Source organism: Cupressus sempervirens, chromosome 4 (genome assembly GCF_028749045.1).
Source record: "Cupressus sempervirens isolate cs-2001-9-10 chromosome 4, ASM2874904v1, whole genome shotgun sequence".
In the NCBI taxonomy this organism is placed as follows: Eukaryota; Viridiplantae; Streptophyta; class Pinopsida; order Cupressales; family Cupressaceae; genus Cupressus; species Cupressus sempervirens.
This window is the reverse complement of record NC_143121.1, coordinates 155,154,553-155,170,223: the sequence shown is the minus strand read 5'-3', so window position 1 is coordinate 155,170,223 and position 15,671 is coordinate 155,154,553. Positions and strand designations below refer to the sequence as shown.

General features: G+C 33.2%; 1 protein-coding gene across 3 annotated transcripts in view; it reads right to left on the bottom strand.

The window, feature by feature from the left end:
• LOC149560441 (chaperone protein dnaJ 10-like) overlaps nt 1-4,594 on the bottom strand; it is a 288,991-nt gene extending 284,397 nt beyond the window's left edge. For all 3 annotated transcript variants that reach the window (XM_089824685.1, XM_089824684.1, XM_089824683.1), the window contains exons 1-2: nt 4,374-4,594; nt 4,158-4,249 (exon numbers count right to left, since the gene is read on the bottom strand). In XM_089824685.1, the coding sequence (XP_089680811.1) occupies nt 4,158-4,244 (87 nt within the window). In that variant the 5' untranslated portion in view covers nt 4,245-4,249; nt 4,374-4,594. The remainder of the gene's footprint in view (nt 1-4,157; nt 4,250-4,373) is intronic.
• Between the last annotated feature and the right edge of the window lie 11,077 nt (nt 4,595-15,671).

The following is a 15,671-nucleotide window of genomic DNA, read 5'->3' as shown; positions in this document are numbered from 1 at the left end:
TTATTTACTTCATTCTTGTCTCTTTATGCTTTATGCGAACGTGAGTGATGTAAATGGATTATTTAGGTATAGTTGAATTAATGGTTAAATTAGTTATTTAATGCATTTATTGCTTCGGCTATGATATTATGTGCAATTGCACTTGATCGTGTGTTTTAGTGTGCAAGATTTATATCCCTGGTAGTGGCACATGGAGTTAGTGATTCAACTATTCATATTTCACCAACGTCATCCCTGTATGGTCAACGTATCCTTAATCGTTTAGATTAAAATTTTCAGTGATTATTAAATCCGAACTCATCTACATTATGTGATTAAACCAGTGAGCGTGTCTGTGCATTTTGAGGTTCGCATTGTCACAAAAGTTGTTAAGGAGATTTCTATGATATTGAGTTTTTGGACTTAAAATTTTATTGAATTTTATTTATGGTAGCTTTGCCGTAAGTGAATTCCTATTACAAGGGATAACCTGTTTTCGTTTGGGTCAATTCGGAATTTAGCTAGTCTAACTAGCTATTTGCCCTAATCAATTATTCACTCTGAAAGTGAATAAGTTTTGAAAAAGGAATTTGTTTTCTCACTTCTCACTTTTGCAAAATACAAATTTAAGAGCTTTTTGAGAATCCTCTTCTGGAGGTTCGCGTTTCTGTTAGTTGTAGGAGCTGTGAGCATGGGATCTTCACGAGGTCAGTCTCATTGGATCCAGCTTAGGTAGACCTTGCTTTCCCGTGATTTCCAGCAATTTCAGCGGGCGATTTATTTTATTGTGTTGTTTTCAGTTTCAGCCCCTTTTGATGTCAGGTAGGGCTTTCCCGTTTTCTTGTTTCTGCTTCATTTCAGCTTTTGTTTCTAGTAGCAATTTATTAAGAAGCTGAGAACTAGTGTTCCCCTCCGTTTCTGTTTGTTGGTTCTGCCCAGTTGGTCAAGTATGAAAATTTTCCCTGTTTTTGGGATGGCGATTTGGGATTTCGCGCCGTTATGCTAGCCATTTTTGCATATGGTGTCCGAACCCAAATTTTATTGGACTTTTGGAGTTTTTGTGCCCAAAGACCAAATGGGTTTGAATTTTGAAGTTTTCCAATTTTAGGGGGTTTTACCTTGTTTTGTGTGCCACCCTATTTCTCAGATTTTCTTGGCATGATGTTGGTCATGGACCCGGATCATCTGTTTGGATGTCAGCCAGACCATTGTTGCACTTTTATGTTGCATTGAGATGCATGTCACATCTTTCCTCCCAAGTCTATTTTCAGTTGAGTGTATTTCTACATTGTGTTCTCATCCTATCCTTATGTTATGATCTTCGTGATAGTGGTGCGCCACACACAAGTAAGTGCGCGTACAATGTCGGACACTTACGAGGCTCAATCTCCCATTTGTACTTCGGTGGAGTTATGATCATTTGGGATTGGGTTGGGAATATGCATGCCTATTGGCACTCATCATTGGATGGGCATGGGTAGGGTAGGGTAGCATATGGAGGGGCTTCTATCTCGCAACCCGATGAATACTCCCATGGGTTGGCAAAGGAAATTTTAAGTAAGTGATAACTAAATAAAAACATTGGGTGGCAATAAAAACTAAGATAACAAAAAAATTCAGGATGTGCTCCTTCCATTGGGAATTGTGCACTGCCAGCACTAGCTTGGGACTATCAATGCCAAGAGACTCTCCATGATGTCAACCCCTATTTAGTAGCCCATTGAGTGTCTGACCAGGACCTATAGTTTATGCATTGTATATGTTCTTGGTTTCAGTCATCATATTGTTTGGTGCGAGTGTTAGCCATAAACATTTGCTTCATGTGTGTTTGAGGTTGGATCATTATCTCCATCAGCACGGCGGGAGTGGACCTACGGGTTCCACATGATTGGGAGGCATAGCTACTTTCACCACTGCTAGGACCGTTGTACAGAGACAGTCTATTGTTCCAATACGACCATTGCTGGATGTTTTCACTTGGTACTTTGGATTTTGGAGTATGCTTTCTTGTGATTTATGCTTTCTTTGGAATGCTTGTATACCATGTTTAGAGGATGTTAGTATTGATGCATTTCCTTCTTATGATGTTTAGCATATGTAGATGATGAGTTGATTTGTAGGATTATCTTATGTTTTATTTCTAACACGTTAGATTTCCTTATTTCTTATGTCGTAGCACGTTTTAGTAGTGACGTCCTCATAAGATAGCACCAACGATCTAGTTGGTAGTTTGGGATGTTAGGTGCAGGGGATGGCTAGAGCCCACGATGGTCTTATGAAACTATTACGATTGGGAGGAACCACGTACTTAGTTTGGTTGTCTTGTTCATTGAGATGTTGTTTTAGTACACTGCGACATTACCTTCTGTATTTTCCCTTCACAGCTATGTTAGATGGTTAGATGCAGTTCCAGTCTTGTAGCAATTGTGTTCGAGTGTCTATGCCTCGACTGTGGATCTGGTACTCCCCAGTGTGGAGGTGTTAAGTTCTTGTTTTATACCTTGCTTCATCTTTAGAGTTTTTCTTGTTATTCCTAGGCGACCATGTATCAACATTGGGCGATACTTTAAAGTATCGCATGCCTAAAGGAGTGTTATCGTGAGACCCCTGATTGTATCACACGCCTCGTAGAGTAATGTCGTGCAATACTAGAAGGTATCACACGCCCATTGAGGAAAGGTCATACAATACTCGTAAAGTATCGCACGCCTTTTTGAGAAGTGTCGCCCAAACCCTGAAAGTATCGCACGCCTTCAGTAGAAAGGTTGTACGATACTGTAAAATATTGTATTGTGTTGTTTTAAAAAATCACCTAGGTTTTGGAAAAACCTGCTCGGGTAGACAACGGGCACTTTTCAGATTGCCTGGATGTTTTTCAGAGGTGTTCCGTATACCCTTTACGGTGTTCTCGAATACCTTGGAGTTGCATTTCGAATTTGGTATGTTTTTAGATTCGAAATTGTTTGCGTCTTTCTGTAGTTAGCCGTTTTGGTCAGTAGTGGTGTTTGGAGATCCGTTGGTGTTTGGATATGTGTTTGGTCTTCCATTGCAATCTTTTTGATCCTCGTAAGTTGTATGTTGTGTGCATCCTTACTTGTTCAAAATACAATTATCTTGGCTTATATTTATCCTTGTTCCAAGGATCTCCGAGCGGGGCATTACACTGCTCATTCCAACCAACCCCAAGCCTTAGATTACCTCCACAAAAAATCGAATGAACATTGATTTGGCTCAAACACGATCCCTCCAACTTTGGCACCCAGACATAAAAGATAAACATTACATTAAATGCAACAAATGACAGAATACCAAGAGACACCTAGTGCCTCTTAAACATCAACCTGGAGAAGCCCAAAGAACACTCATTTGTCAATTTCTCCTATCATCGATTATATTATTCTAGGCATTTACATGTGGGGAAAACAATATTAAATAATTGTGTTCATAACCCACCTTTGCCACTACTAGTGGAATCCATCATCCCTTATAAAGGAATTACAAACAATACTGACAATAAATATTACAAAAAAATAATTTCTTGATAGACGACCTTAAGCGCCTTAGAACACTTTCCAAAGATGTTGAAGTATGCATTAGGACATAAGATTTATAAGGTAGATAGCACCTTAATCCTAACCGCTAGCTTTACTTTGTTTAATTTATATTTCACCCAAGGATTATGGTATTATCCATGTCAAACACATTTAAGTGTGCAGCACTTAGTTAATTCCCTCCCGTATCTAGATTAAGAAAAGAAAAGTCGGGTGTGTGGCTCTCCATTGTCTATGAATCTTTACTACAGGTGTATAATACCAACAAAATCTTTCCTGCTAAACAGGTATGACATTTAAGTTATAACGTATATTTTATAATTTATACATGTTTTCCCTTATCTACTAACACTCATTCTATATAAGAACTTGGGAAATTTTATTTGGCAGATTGTGAAACAAATTTCTATTTTTTTAATGAGAAATTATCCTATAGGCAAAGAGTAAAAAAGAACCGCGTTCCAAATTTGTGTTTACTGACATAAATTTTAAATAAATTCTAAGTCCGTGAAAATCCATTAGCTGATTAAACCAGAAATGCTCTCGTAAAACTACAAGAATAAAATATGCTATACTCTTCTAATGATGCTTATTATTTTCAGGGCTGAATGCAAGGTAGGATAAGACCTTAATGTAATAAGCCTTCTTGATCTCAGAAGCTGAGGCATCGGGTTTCACTCCTAGAATGTCATAGTATCCTGTTTCCTTCACCATTGTCACTGCAATCAACAAATAAAAAACTGAGACATCCATACATGTATCACATATACACACTAAATGTACAGATACATTATACGCTGATTGAGACTGCAACGCGGCGTAGCAAAGAAAAGAATCTCGTACAAGAGAGGGTTTCCAAGACGAGGACAACTAAGATCCGGCTGTGTTCTTCAATGCGTTTTCCTCTACTTCTTTTCGGCGGAGGCACGAAAACTATGTACCCAACAGAGTTTCCCAAATGCAATTACTGGTTTTTCTGGAATCAGCCGCTGCCATCAACTGAAAACTGTTTAATTGTTGAATTATTTTGAAGAGCAGATCGGGAGGTAAATCAAAGAGATACTGAAGGCATGAGGTCACTAAGAATAGTGATAAAAAGGGCAGGAAATTTGTGCAACGTGGACACGAAAAAGCAACGGGGAAGTTACGAGTCGGTGTGAACTTTAATGTACCTCTTTACATATAAAAGATTAGAATATTGAATATATTTTTAATTCTATAGAACAGAATAAATTAATAATAATAATAACAATAACAATTTTAATGCTAATCTTGAATAAGATTATAAATTAGTAAATTTTGAGTTTTTAAGGTCTATATTAGAATTTGTTTCATTTAGTAGTTAAAATTTTGAGTTTTTAAGGTCCATATTAGAATTTGTTCATTTAGTAGTTAAGAATTTCGTTAGTTATGTAATTAATTATAATTTTAATGTTATATAAATTAATGTATATTGTTTTTTAATTTTATTATATTTTTTTATTTGTGCTCTTTAAATAGTTTTTAATCTTTCTTATTTCAATCAATTAGATATTAGTATTTTTATTTTGAAATTTGTGGGATCTTGGGTAGATTTTGAGTAAGCACTACCCTATTTTGAGGCAAAAATTATGGATATCACCTATGTTTAAAATATAAACAATATAAACACATAAAATGTATTTAATAATGTTTCAATTTGAATAAAATTAAACAAAATATTATTAATATAAACATATAAAATATATAATGTTTAGTTTGAAACAAAATATTATATTTATATTGTAAATGACAAAAAAATATATTATATTTTAATATAAAATGATTATAAAAATAGATTGATAATATTTTAATATTTCTAAATTGAAAATTTAGACTCTTTCTATGTAAATATAAAATATTAACATATTAATTAAATTACATTAAATATTATCATTATAATTAAATAAATTGCTTCTTTCTCTCAAACACTAAGACCACACTATCCATATCTATACTACAAAACATGTATATCAATTAAAAGTCTCTACTTTAATAGCAACATTATAGTTTGTTTTCCCAACATTTTTCACGGAGAGTTTAATTATATTAATCAATTGAGAAGAGAAAATACTCAAGAAAATTTGAACCTCCTCTCTTCCTATATTTTTCTCTCTCCACGTACTAAAACTTTAGAGAGAAGTACGTGTTAAGGTTTCAAGTTAGAGTTTTCACTCTCTCTCCTCCCATTTTTCTCTCTCCACGTACTAGAACCTTTTAGAGAGAAGTACGGGTTAAAGTTTTGGGTTTGAGTTTCACTTTTTCTCTCTCCACGTACTAACATACTCTCTCTCCCCGTACTCCAACTTTTTAACCTAATCCTAACCCGAACTTCCCCAGTGTTAGTTATTCCATGAAAACTCAAAAACATAGAAGTTTTCACTTGGGTGATTGATCAAATATCTTGCAAGCTACAGAGGAAGAAGGTTAGAGGAAGCTTCCTAATGTTGGATAGTAAGAAATGTTGCGGATGCCCAGCCACCCACAGCCAGACAAGCCGCATGAAATCCATTTGACTAAATGTTCTAGCCTTAAGCCTGTTGTCGATGGTTCCCTGGTCACTTGAAAATCTACACACTACTTATTTACCTCCCAACAGAACAAAGAAACATGCGCATAGGTGATGGAGGGAAGTATCAAACTGTTTGATTAAATGCCTAAAATTAATACTCTCTGAATGTTTTAAAGCCAATCACCCACGTCCCGATATGAAGGTATCAATTTATTTCAAGATTATAGGGGTCCCTTGGCCATATGATTAGCTTCATTTTAACTCTAAAATTCTCTAACTTCATGTTGTTGGAGTCCACAAAGAAAACATGTTCGATGCCAAAGTAAGATGAGATTTGAGTGAAGGCACAGTCACAGATAAAGGAGAGTACGAAAAATGTTTGTCTTAACACCACTTCTAACGACTTCATAGGAATGATCAAACATGGAGAGATTAATCTTTGAAATGTCTGTGGTTTCATAGTAATAATTACGGCAGCAACAGTAATGATGCATGTGAATTAAGTGACATTTTTCCACCCGTGATGGCTAGCGGAAGGTATGCGAGTTGTTCAAAGTAATGACAGATGCGAGGAAAAAAAAAGGGCATGGTGAGAACATAGAAGATAATGCAAGACGGGTGTGTTGTCTCATTAAAGATCCTCTTTATCGATCTGCAGCCTCATAGACATAGACCAGGCCTGGGGATAGTTTGATCCATTTCATATCCTCATCCACGCTTGCAAGACCAGACCTGCGGGTTGGCAAGCAAAGACCAGCACGCAAACGTTGAAGGTGATACCATATAGTGAAGCAGAGCAAATAAAGAACATTCGCATGGTTAATTTCAGCTTGTTCTTGGCAATAGGGAATCTGTTGAACCCCCTGTTCATGCAGACGCACCACTAGCCACCATCAATAGTAGGGGGACTAGCCTACTATTCTTTCTAAGGCGCCCCTTTCTATTCTATTATTCCAGCCACACCGAATAATAGAAAAGAATAGGGTTGACAGCTTTCGAGCTCAGAAACCTACATCGATTCCAAGGTCTTCATCGGTAGCAACCAAAAGCAAGAAGGACAGATAGAAGCTAAAGTAAGTCCCTTCGGTCCCTTCTGCACCGGCACTCTGCATGCATCTTGGGTGTTTGCCTTTCAATTCCGCTCAACTCAACTGCTTGCCCATAGAATAGTAGGGTGGAGGTGGGATCATTGCTTTCGGGGCTTTCAGTCGCCTTGTCCCACGATGACACAAAATAACACGGACCTGTGGCTTCACTCATCCTCAACCATGCATGCGAAATCCAGACCCGTGGTTGGATAGAAACCAAGGAACGATTAATTGCCTAAAAGAATTCAATCGGGCATCCATTCTCCGTATCAACTACAAAATACAGCATGCGCAGTTAATGTTTGACCAAATGTTCATCGAGATCAAACACAAAGTATGGAAACTCACACAGTATTAATCAAGCGATGGGCAGGATAACAATAGCATCTACGACATTACGGTTGGGACGAACATCAATGTGCACATACTCATTGCCAATCGAAACATAGAAGAGGGAAGATTGGAGAATCGATTCTTTTAAGCAAGAAAATTTGAAATAGTCTATAGCTGGCAAAAGTCCAATGGAAATATATGTGCATGAAAACTGTTTGACAAAATACCAAGTCCAAGCGTGCTCATATTGTTTGACAAAATGCCTCTGCTGCATCTAAAAGTTGAATTCTGGAAGTGAAATAAAGGTTTGGAGAAGTTTTAATTGAAGAAGATACAACATCAATTTGATATAAAGAAAAGTGGCTATTGACTCCGCACAATTTGCCAGGACAACCCTTGACAGGTGACAATATGAGGTATCAATTTCAAGGTAAGGAACCTCCTGTAATACTGAAGAGCACGCTCCTTGAAATATCTGACACAAAGATGGGGCATTTAGAAATTGCAGACTTCTGGAAAATGATGAGCAAAGAAGATAAATCAACCCTGGCACGTCGAACGCTTGAAAGTGGTCTGGCCCATGCAGGAGGACATCCGCTTGCAGTTCAATGTGTAGAATTGGTTTTAGAATGTATCAAGGCATATGATCAGAATTCGAGGGACATCAAGACTGCAGGAGGTGATATCGTAGCAAGATTGGACCCCATATCTATATCCATCACTTTCAGACTGCCAGTAAGAGAGGAGTTCACAGAAATTTCTAAAGAAGGTGCCCAGGCTTATTTTCATCATAAAAGAAAACATGTCTCAATGTTATTGCTAAAAGTTGGCTCGATCAACCCAGACGAGGACAATCGCAGTTGCCTAGAATGTTACGCAGGAATATCTTTAATGAAGACATTTTTGATATGATAGTTCTTCTCAATAGAGTGGTGGGAAATCAGATGGCTGAAGATTTTCAAGATTGGATGTTTTTGTATATTAATACCATCACCACTGGGAAACAGTTTATAGATTGGGGAGAAATGATTAGCGATGCCCTCCATTACCAGTTGACAGGATTCAATGCAAATCAAGGATTTTACATGTCCTCATATCTAATGTACGCAATTGCAAGTATGAAGTCATGGCCCGGCTTAAATCCTTATGGGGAATATAGCTTAACCACTCAAATTTATAACTATTACCCCCAGCTGCAATTAAAACAAAGCAATGCACACTTCCGTAGGGTGAATGACGTTTTTTCTATGCTCACTGCCAGGGAGCTACAAGGAGACATAGGGCTTCGAATTTCTCCTGAAGCGGCCAGTCTCATTAGTATTTATGGTAGCTTCTTCATACAATATCCTTGATTCACTTGCATCCGCATTGGAGGTTTTCGAGATTGTCCTCTCATGTTGCCTCGCTTCGTAGATGATAAGTTGGTACTTTCAGAAGTCTGCAGGCAAATTGGTCAAGTAAACAAAAAGTGCAGGAACAAAAGATCAATCCCTTTCCCAATTGGCATTGGACATTATAGTTGTTCGTCTTCTTCGGATGCTCAAAATATTGAGAGATCCATGGTGAACATAACTCTACACTCTTTCTACAGTCGCTTTCCATTTGATTATAGCGGGTATGTTAAAAATAACTTGGCACTTGGACCTGGCTATCTTCATTTCCCCACATTGGAAGATTATTGGGCTAATTGTGAGAATGATTTCGAAGTTAGAAAAAGGGACTGGATGAGATTTACAATACAACAAATAATTGATTACGAAATGGGATGGGATGTGACAGGCGCAACGGAAGACGGGTCAAACTTGATTGATCCTTACTTCTTTGAGCGGATACAATTACTAGAATTGCCATATATCAATTGGTCGTTGCCGAAATTAAAAGACCTCAAGGAGAGGACTTTCTTTGTGATTCAACAAACTGAGACTTGGTTAAAGAATAAAGTCCAAGAAGCCAATACTACTAAGTCAACAGGAAGGAGTAGTGTAAATAATAATAATACCTCTCAAGAAGGAACATCAATTTCAACCTTCCCGTCTTCTATTCCTACATCCTCAGGCTCTTTGCATAGTACACAAGGGGGAGATGATGGTGAAGATCCAGATAAACGAATTGATCTAGCATCAGCATGTGAACTCAACATGATTACCAGGAAGAAGAGATCAAAACCCAAAGAGAAGACCTTAAAACCAATTCAACAAATGATTGATGAAGCTCCTGAGATGAATACTTTACCATCATTTGTAGATGAGATGATTCAATCTATAGCATCTCCTACACGTTCATTGTCTCCCGAAAGCACAGAAGCAATCCAAGAGGAGCCAGTTGTAGAAATGTGCATAACTTGAACTTATCATCTACAGTCTTGCAACTTCCTTCAGTAATCAGTCCACCTGTTAGTATCTCTACATCTTGGTTACAACAGAGTTTGGAGAGAAAGAAGAAAAGAATGATTCAATTGGAAGCACCCAATCTAGATGTTGTAGCTGACTTGATGCACAGAAGTACAAAGATAAAGAAGACTAAAATGGATTCCAGACTAGCAGTGAGCCCCACTACAGGTAATTTATCTACTGAAATTGCACAACCAGTCACAAAAAAGGACATAAATGAGGCAAATGAATCTGACTTTAGCATCACTAAAGTAGATCTAGGCCGAACTACCCGTGAAGGGAAAGAACACAATTTTCAAGTGTCAGCTGCTGTCCTAATAGAGCAATCAAGGAGAGATAAGCAAGTTAAGAATCAACTCAAGTGTCAAGTCCAAGCTCTTTCTTCATGCATCAAATCAATGGTTGGTGACTCCTTTCCAGGCCCTAGTTCATCCATAGAAATTATAGAAGATCCGGAGAAGATGTTTGACGAAGAAACCATTCGAAACATAGGAGAATGCCAAACTTATGGTAAGATGGTGAAAGCATGGGTACAAAGCATGAAAGAACAGGCATCAGGCTTATTTCAAGATGTTCAAGGTATATTTACCAAAGCGGATCATATACAACAAAGCATTCAAAAAGAATTGACAACTCTCAAGGAACAACGAACATTCTGGAAAGAAATTGATGCCAATTTAGTAGAAATTAAAGGCATGGACAGCAATATAGTCAAGTCACTAAAGTTAATCAGCACTGGAGAAGAAGAGCAAATTGATATATGGCTGGAAAATATCCGGTGGAAGAATGATAGTATGAATGAGCAATTGAGTGAAGGAGAACAATTCTTAAACTCATGCAAGTTACTGAAAAAGAAAGCCTTGGGGGATATACCGACGATCGTAGAAGGTATTCCTATTAGTGAGCGCACTCAAAATCCAGACATATCTTCCATTTTGGAATGCATAGAGGCAAAAATCAGCACCGAACTTGGCAGTAAACAAAGTTCAGATGCTAGTGTTATGATGAGATTGAGCAGTCTCTCAGTAGCATTGAACTCCTGTACTCAAAACTTGTCAGGTTGTGTTACAGAATTGGATGAAATTAGAAAGAGGCATGAGCTATGTAAGCTGAAGATGCAGAGTTTAATCGTCATTAAGAACAAAACTTTGGCTCAAGTCATCAAATCATTCAGAGCATAAAAGGCAAACTTGACTCAGTTGTTGGTAGCACCTACAGATCAAGGAGCAAATTCAAAGAATTAAAAATTAGAAGTATTTTTGTCCAAAGTTGTCTTGGAATTTCGTTGATGTATTTTGTAAGAAGGTCAACTTTAGAATTAACTCTAGTTTTCATTTTTCTAACCATAGTTAAGCTTCAAGGGTTGGAGTTGGTTATGAATCATCTTCAAATAGCCCAAACTCCAACTTTTTGGGTAGTTACGAACCCGAGAAGTTGGTTATTCTAGATTGGCTATAAATTCCCGGAGGTCAATGTAATAAGGGACTTTTTGGGACTTGGAGACAGGGGAACACTGATGCTCTGATCATAAAGCAATTTTTGGAAAGTGTGTACAATTGTTGTTTTTGTGTAATCAGTTATTTCTTTCTTTCTTGGTGCAAGAAATAAAAGCAAGTACATTTAGCGTTCTCTTTCCAAGGAATCTGGGTTGTTAAAGTGTTGATTCATCTATGATTACTTTCATGGTATGATGCGAGTATTTGTGGATGTTTGAATTAGCATTGTGTTCGTGAAAGTTCTCAAGTGTAGTCCTTGATAGCTCTTGTTAATAGTTTACGTCATTTTTATGAAAACGTTGAAGGCGTGTGGTGCATTCGCTATCAATGGTTTTCCTTCCTATTTTCTAAGTTCTTCTTATCTTTATTGAAAAATCTAAAATTTCATCTTACGAGGGAGTTGCCCCTCTAAATGCAGAGGAAGGCCGGATATCAAGGGCCTATCCAACTGTTGTAAACAATTTGCCACATACACTCCGTTGGGCAATTTCTCAAGTAGCAAATCTGTTTACCAACATAGTTATATAATTTTTTATTAATTTATCTTAAGATATTTTTTACTATGAATTTGATTTGAAGTAAATAACTTGAATCTTAATCCTCTCCCATTCAAACTTAATCAAAACAAATGACAATATCCCACTCAAAAATAAAAGTTGAACTTATGACTCTAAGAATATTGACTTTTAATAAAATCACTTCTTATCATAATTTTTTTAATATTATAATTAGAATACGACAAATATGTGAAACTTTGTTTATAGTTATAATAGAAGTAATATTTTTAAATAAATAAAGAATGATAATGCATATCATATATAAATAGTGATAAATTATAAGAATATACTAACACAAAATTGATAAAAGGAGAATTAATAATGTGTGTTATAAATTATATATTTTTATATTAAATTTATTAATAAATATTGTATAAATTATATTTTATTTTGATAATATATAAATTATTGTATAGATTTTAAAAATATTATTATATTTTAAAAATATATTTTATATTAAATATATTAAATTTTATATTACTATTTATTGAATTCTGAGAAAATTATCTGTACGTGGCGAGTATTTGTGAAATAAAATTATTTGAATAAATAGATTCTTATTAGTATGATAGATTAATATAAAAAATTAGAAACAATTAATAGTTATTATTTAATATTTTCTCAATAACGTTTTAATATTTTAAGTTTTTAAATATATTTTTATTTTACTAAGATTCATTATATTTGTCAATATTAAATTAATAACCATTTATATGATATTAGCATTATTTGCAAATTGTATATAGTGAAAAATAATAATTAAAAATAATTTTCAAAACAAATAAGAAATGATTAAAGTATTGTTAATCTTTCTAAACAAAAGATCTTAAAATTTGTTTGATATATGAATTTTAAATAGATTTTATAATTTTATTGAACATAAGGCTCTTCTCATACATTCTATATATTATATCATATTATATTACTATTATTAAAAATTGGCAGGAAAAAAAAAGATTAATATGAAGGAGCCTTTCAAAAAGGGCTCCTATAAATATATTTTAAAATATAAAAAATTAATAAATAACTATCCAAACTGTTGAAATATTTAATTTATAAAAAAATAGTTGTATTAGATTGGTAAAATAAAATATAATAATTGCCTACAAGTGAATGCAACTTTAAAATGCTAACATCTCACTCAAATCTATTAAAATCAAATGAACAATGAGAAAAAAAAATAGAATTTATAATGTTGAAAATATTTCATTTGTTCTATATAAATATAAAATCTATAATAAAATAGGCAACAGCCTACAACGCAACGGTAACTTACAAGCCTCTCATGTAGGAGGTCTTGGGTTCAAATCTACCTTCATTTAACATATATTAATAACTAGCAGTCACATGCCTTTGTACATGCAGCAAATGCACCAATAAGAGATGAGATTGAAGAGAAAAATGTAGAATGAACATTAAATAATGTAAATATAATTTATTTTTTAAATGAAAATAAAAAAATAAAAAAGTTGAAGATTAAAACATAGATATAAAATTTACAATATTTAGGAAATGTGAATATTGGTTGTCCAGGGCTTTGTCAAAAGCATTTTTGTCTTTTCTGATAGTGGCCCAATGAAATCCATGGTCTCATATATAAACATCAAGGCATGCCCATCTTTAAGAAATCTCAGCAACTTATGACAAACTGGATATGTATGCCCAGTGTTTGGACAAGAAGAATGTGGTCTGGATGGAAGGATCACAAGGATGGGCGACCTAGTTGGAAAATCAAGATGGTTTTCTTACTTAGTTGCTCTTGGCTACTCTTTTCTTTTTTGTAACTTCGTGCTTCATACTATGAGATTTTAATACTCTAGTTTGATCCCTTGGGCTAGCTACTTGCCCTTGGGTTTATGTTGTATTTTGATACTTTGAACTCTCAATGTTTACTATAAAAAAGTTTGAATATTGGTTAAGAAATGTGTTCAATAATTTCAAAATTTTACAATTAAATTCAATTTATCAAATATGAAAAAAATAATCATTTGAAAAAATATCCAGCAAAAAATTTATTACGAAGTACAAAAAAAAAATGAAAAATAGCAACATCTCTAACAAATATTCTATTGACTAAATAAATTATAGAAACCGAAAAAATAATATTTAAAAAATTAAAAAACTAAACTATTATAAAAAATAAAAATAAAATTTAAAATTTAAAAAATTAAGAAATTTAAAAAATAAAACCTAAATCAATTTAAAAAATCAAAAGTTTAATAAATAAAGATCACAAGTAATTATTTTTAAAATATTTTTTTTAAAATAATAATAATTAAAAGTGGATATTGAAAATATAATCTTATGTGAACAAATTGGATTATTAATAATTTTTAATTTAAATATCATAATATTTACTAAAATCTTTTAAATAGATTAATAAATATTATTTATTTAAATTAAATTTATCAAATATGAAAAAATAATCATTTTAAAAAACCCATCAAAAAATCTATTATGAAAAATTAATAAGAGAAATACAAAAAAAAAATATGTCTCGATTTATTTTTGATACTCTACGACTCTTGTTGTAATTTTTGAAATCCTCACGCTTAGTTAAAAAAATATGTCTAACAAATATTCTATTGACTAAATAAATTATAGAAACTAAAAAAATAATATTTAAAGAAAAAATTAAACTAATATTAAAAAATTAATTTAAATAATTTAAAAACTAAAATCTAATTCAATTTTAAAAATCAAAAGTTAAATGAGTAGATCACAACATGAGCTAATGTGGAGACCACAACTAATAAATAGAAAAAGAAAAACAATAGTTAAAAGTGAAGATAACAACTAATAAATATCAAAACAAGAGTTAAAAGTGGAGGGAGATAAAAATTGGCTGGTAAATAATTAACGCGAAGAATTTTCAATTTTCTGCCCAAACTAACAACTTTCCAGCGAACTTGCAAATTTTCTGTCAAAAATTTAATTTTCGGAAACAAAGTTCCCACAAATAGCCTATCGGCTAAATTAATTCCAACAAATAATAAGTAATTTGAAAATTATCACAATAGGAATATAAAATTATGAGAAGATTTTTTCATAAGACTAAAAAAAATATTTTGCATAATTAACAAGTTTTACATAGTGGCATGTAGTTATCTTTAAGTTAATTAATGAATATGTATTATATATATAGCTAGAAAAGATAAAACATAAAATTATTCAATTAGCCAAGTTCTAAATAAAGAATTGAAATATTTAAGAAAAGAAAGTAACTAAATCATGAACAAATACCAAATCAAATAGTTTAATGTAGTAAAGTGACTGAAATATTAGAAAGATACAAATTATATGTGATAATTTATTATTAACTAAACAAATAAAATATTAAAATATTAAAAAATAGATAGCTCTAAACTAATGATTAAAAGATACACTTTTCTAAATTCTTTATTTAATTAAAATTATAAATAAAAAATAAAAAATATTAATATATTTAATGTTCATATTTTTAATTAAATCACATATTTTAATTCATTTTCCTAAATTATTAAAGCTCACTCTTTTTTAGAGAAATATGAAAGAAGTAGGACTATATTAGCATTGAATAATCAATGTCTAAATTAGATAATTGATCTTCTTTCATATTTTAAAATAGTAATTATAAAATAGATATAACTATGGGATGAGATGAATAACTTGGAAACAAATAACTATGTTGAAAGTAATTCTTAAAAAGTTTATTATTGTTTATGAATAATATTTAATTTTAAATAATTATTTTTCAAAATGTTACAC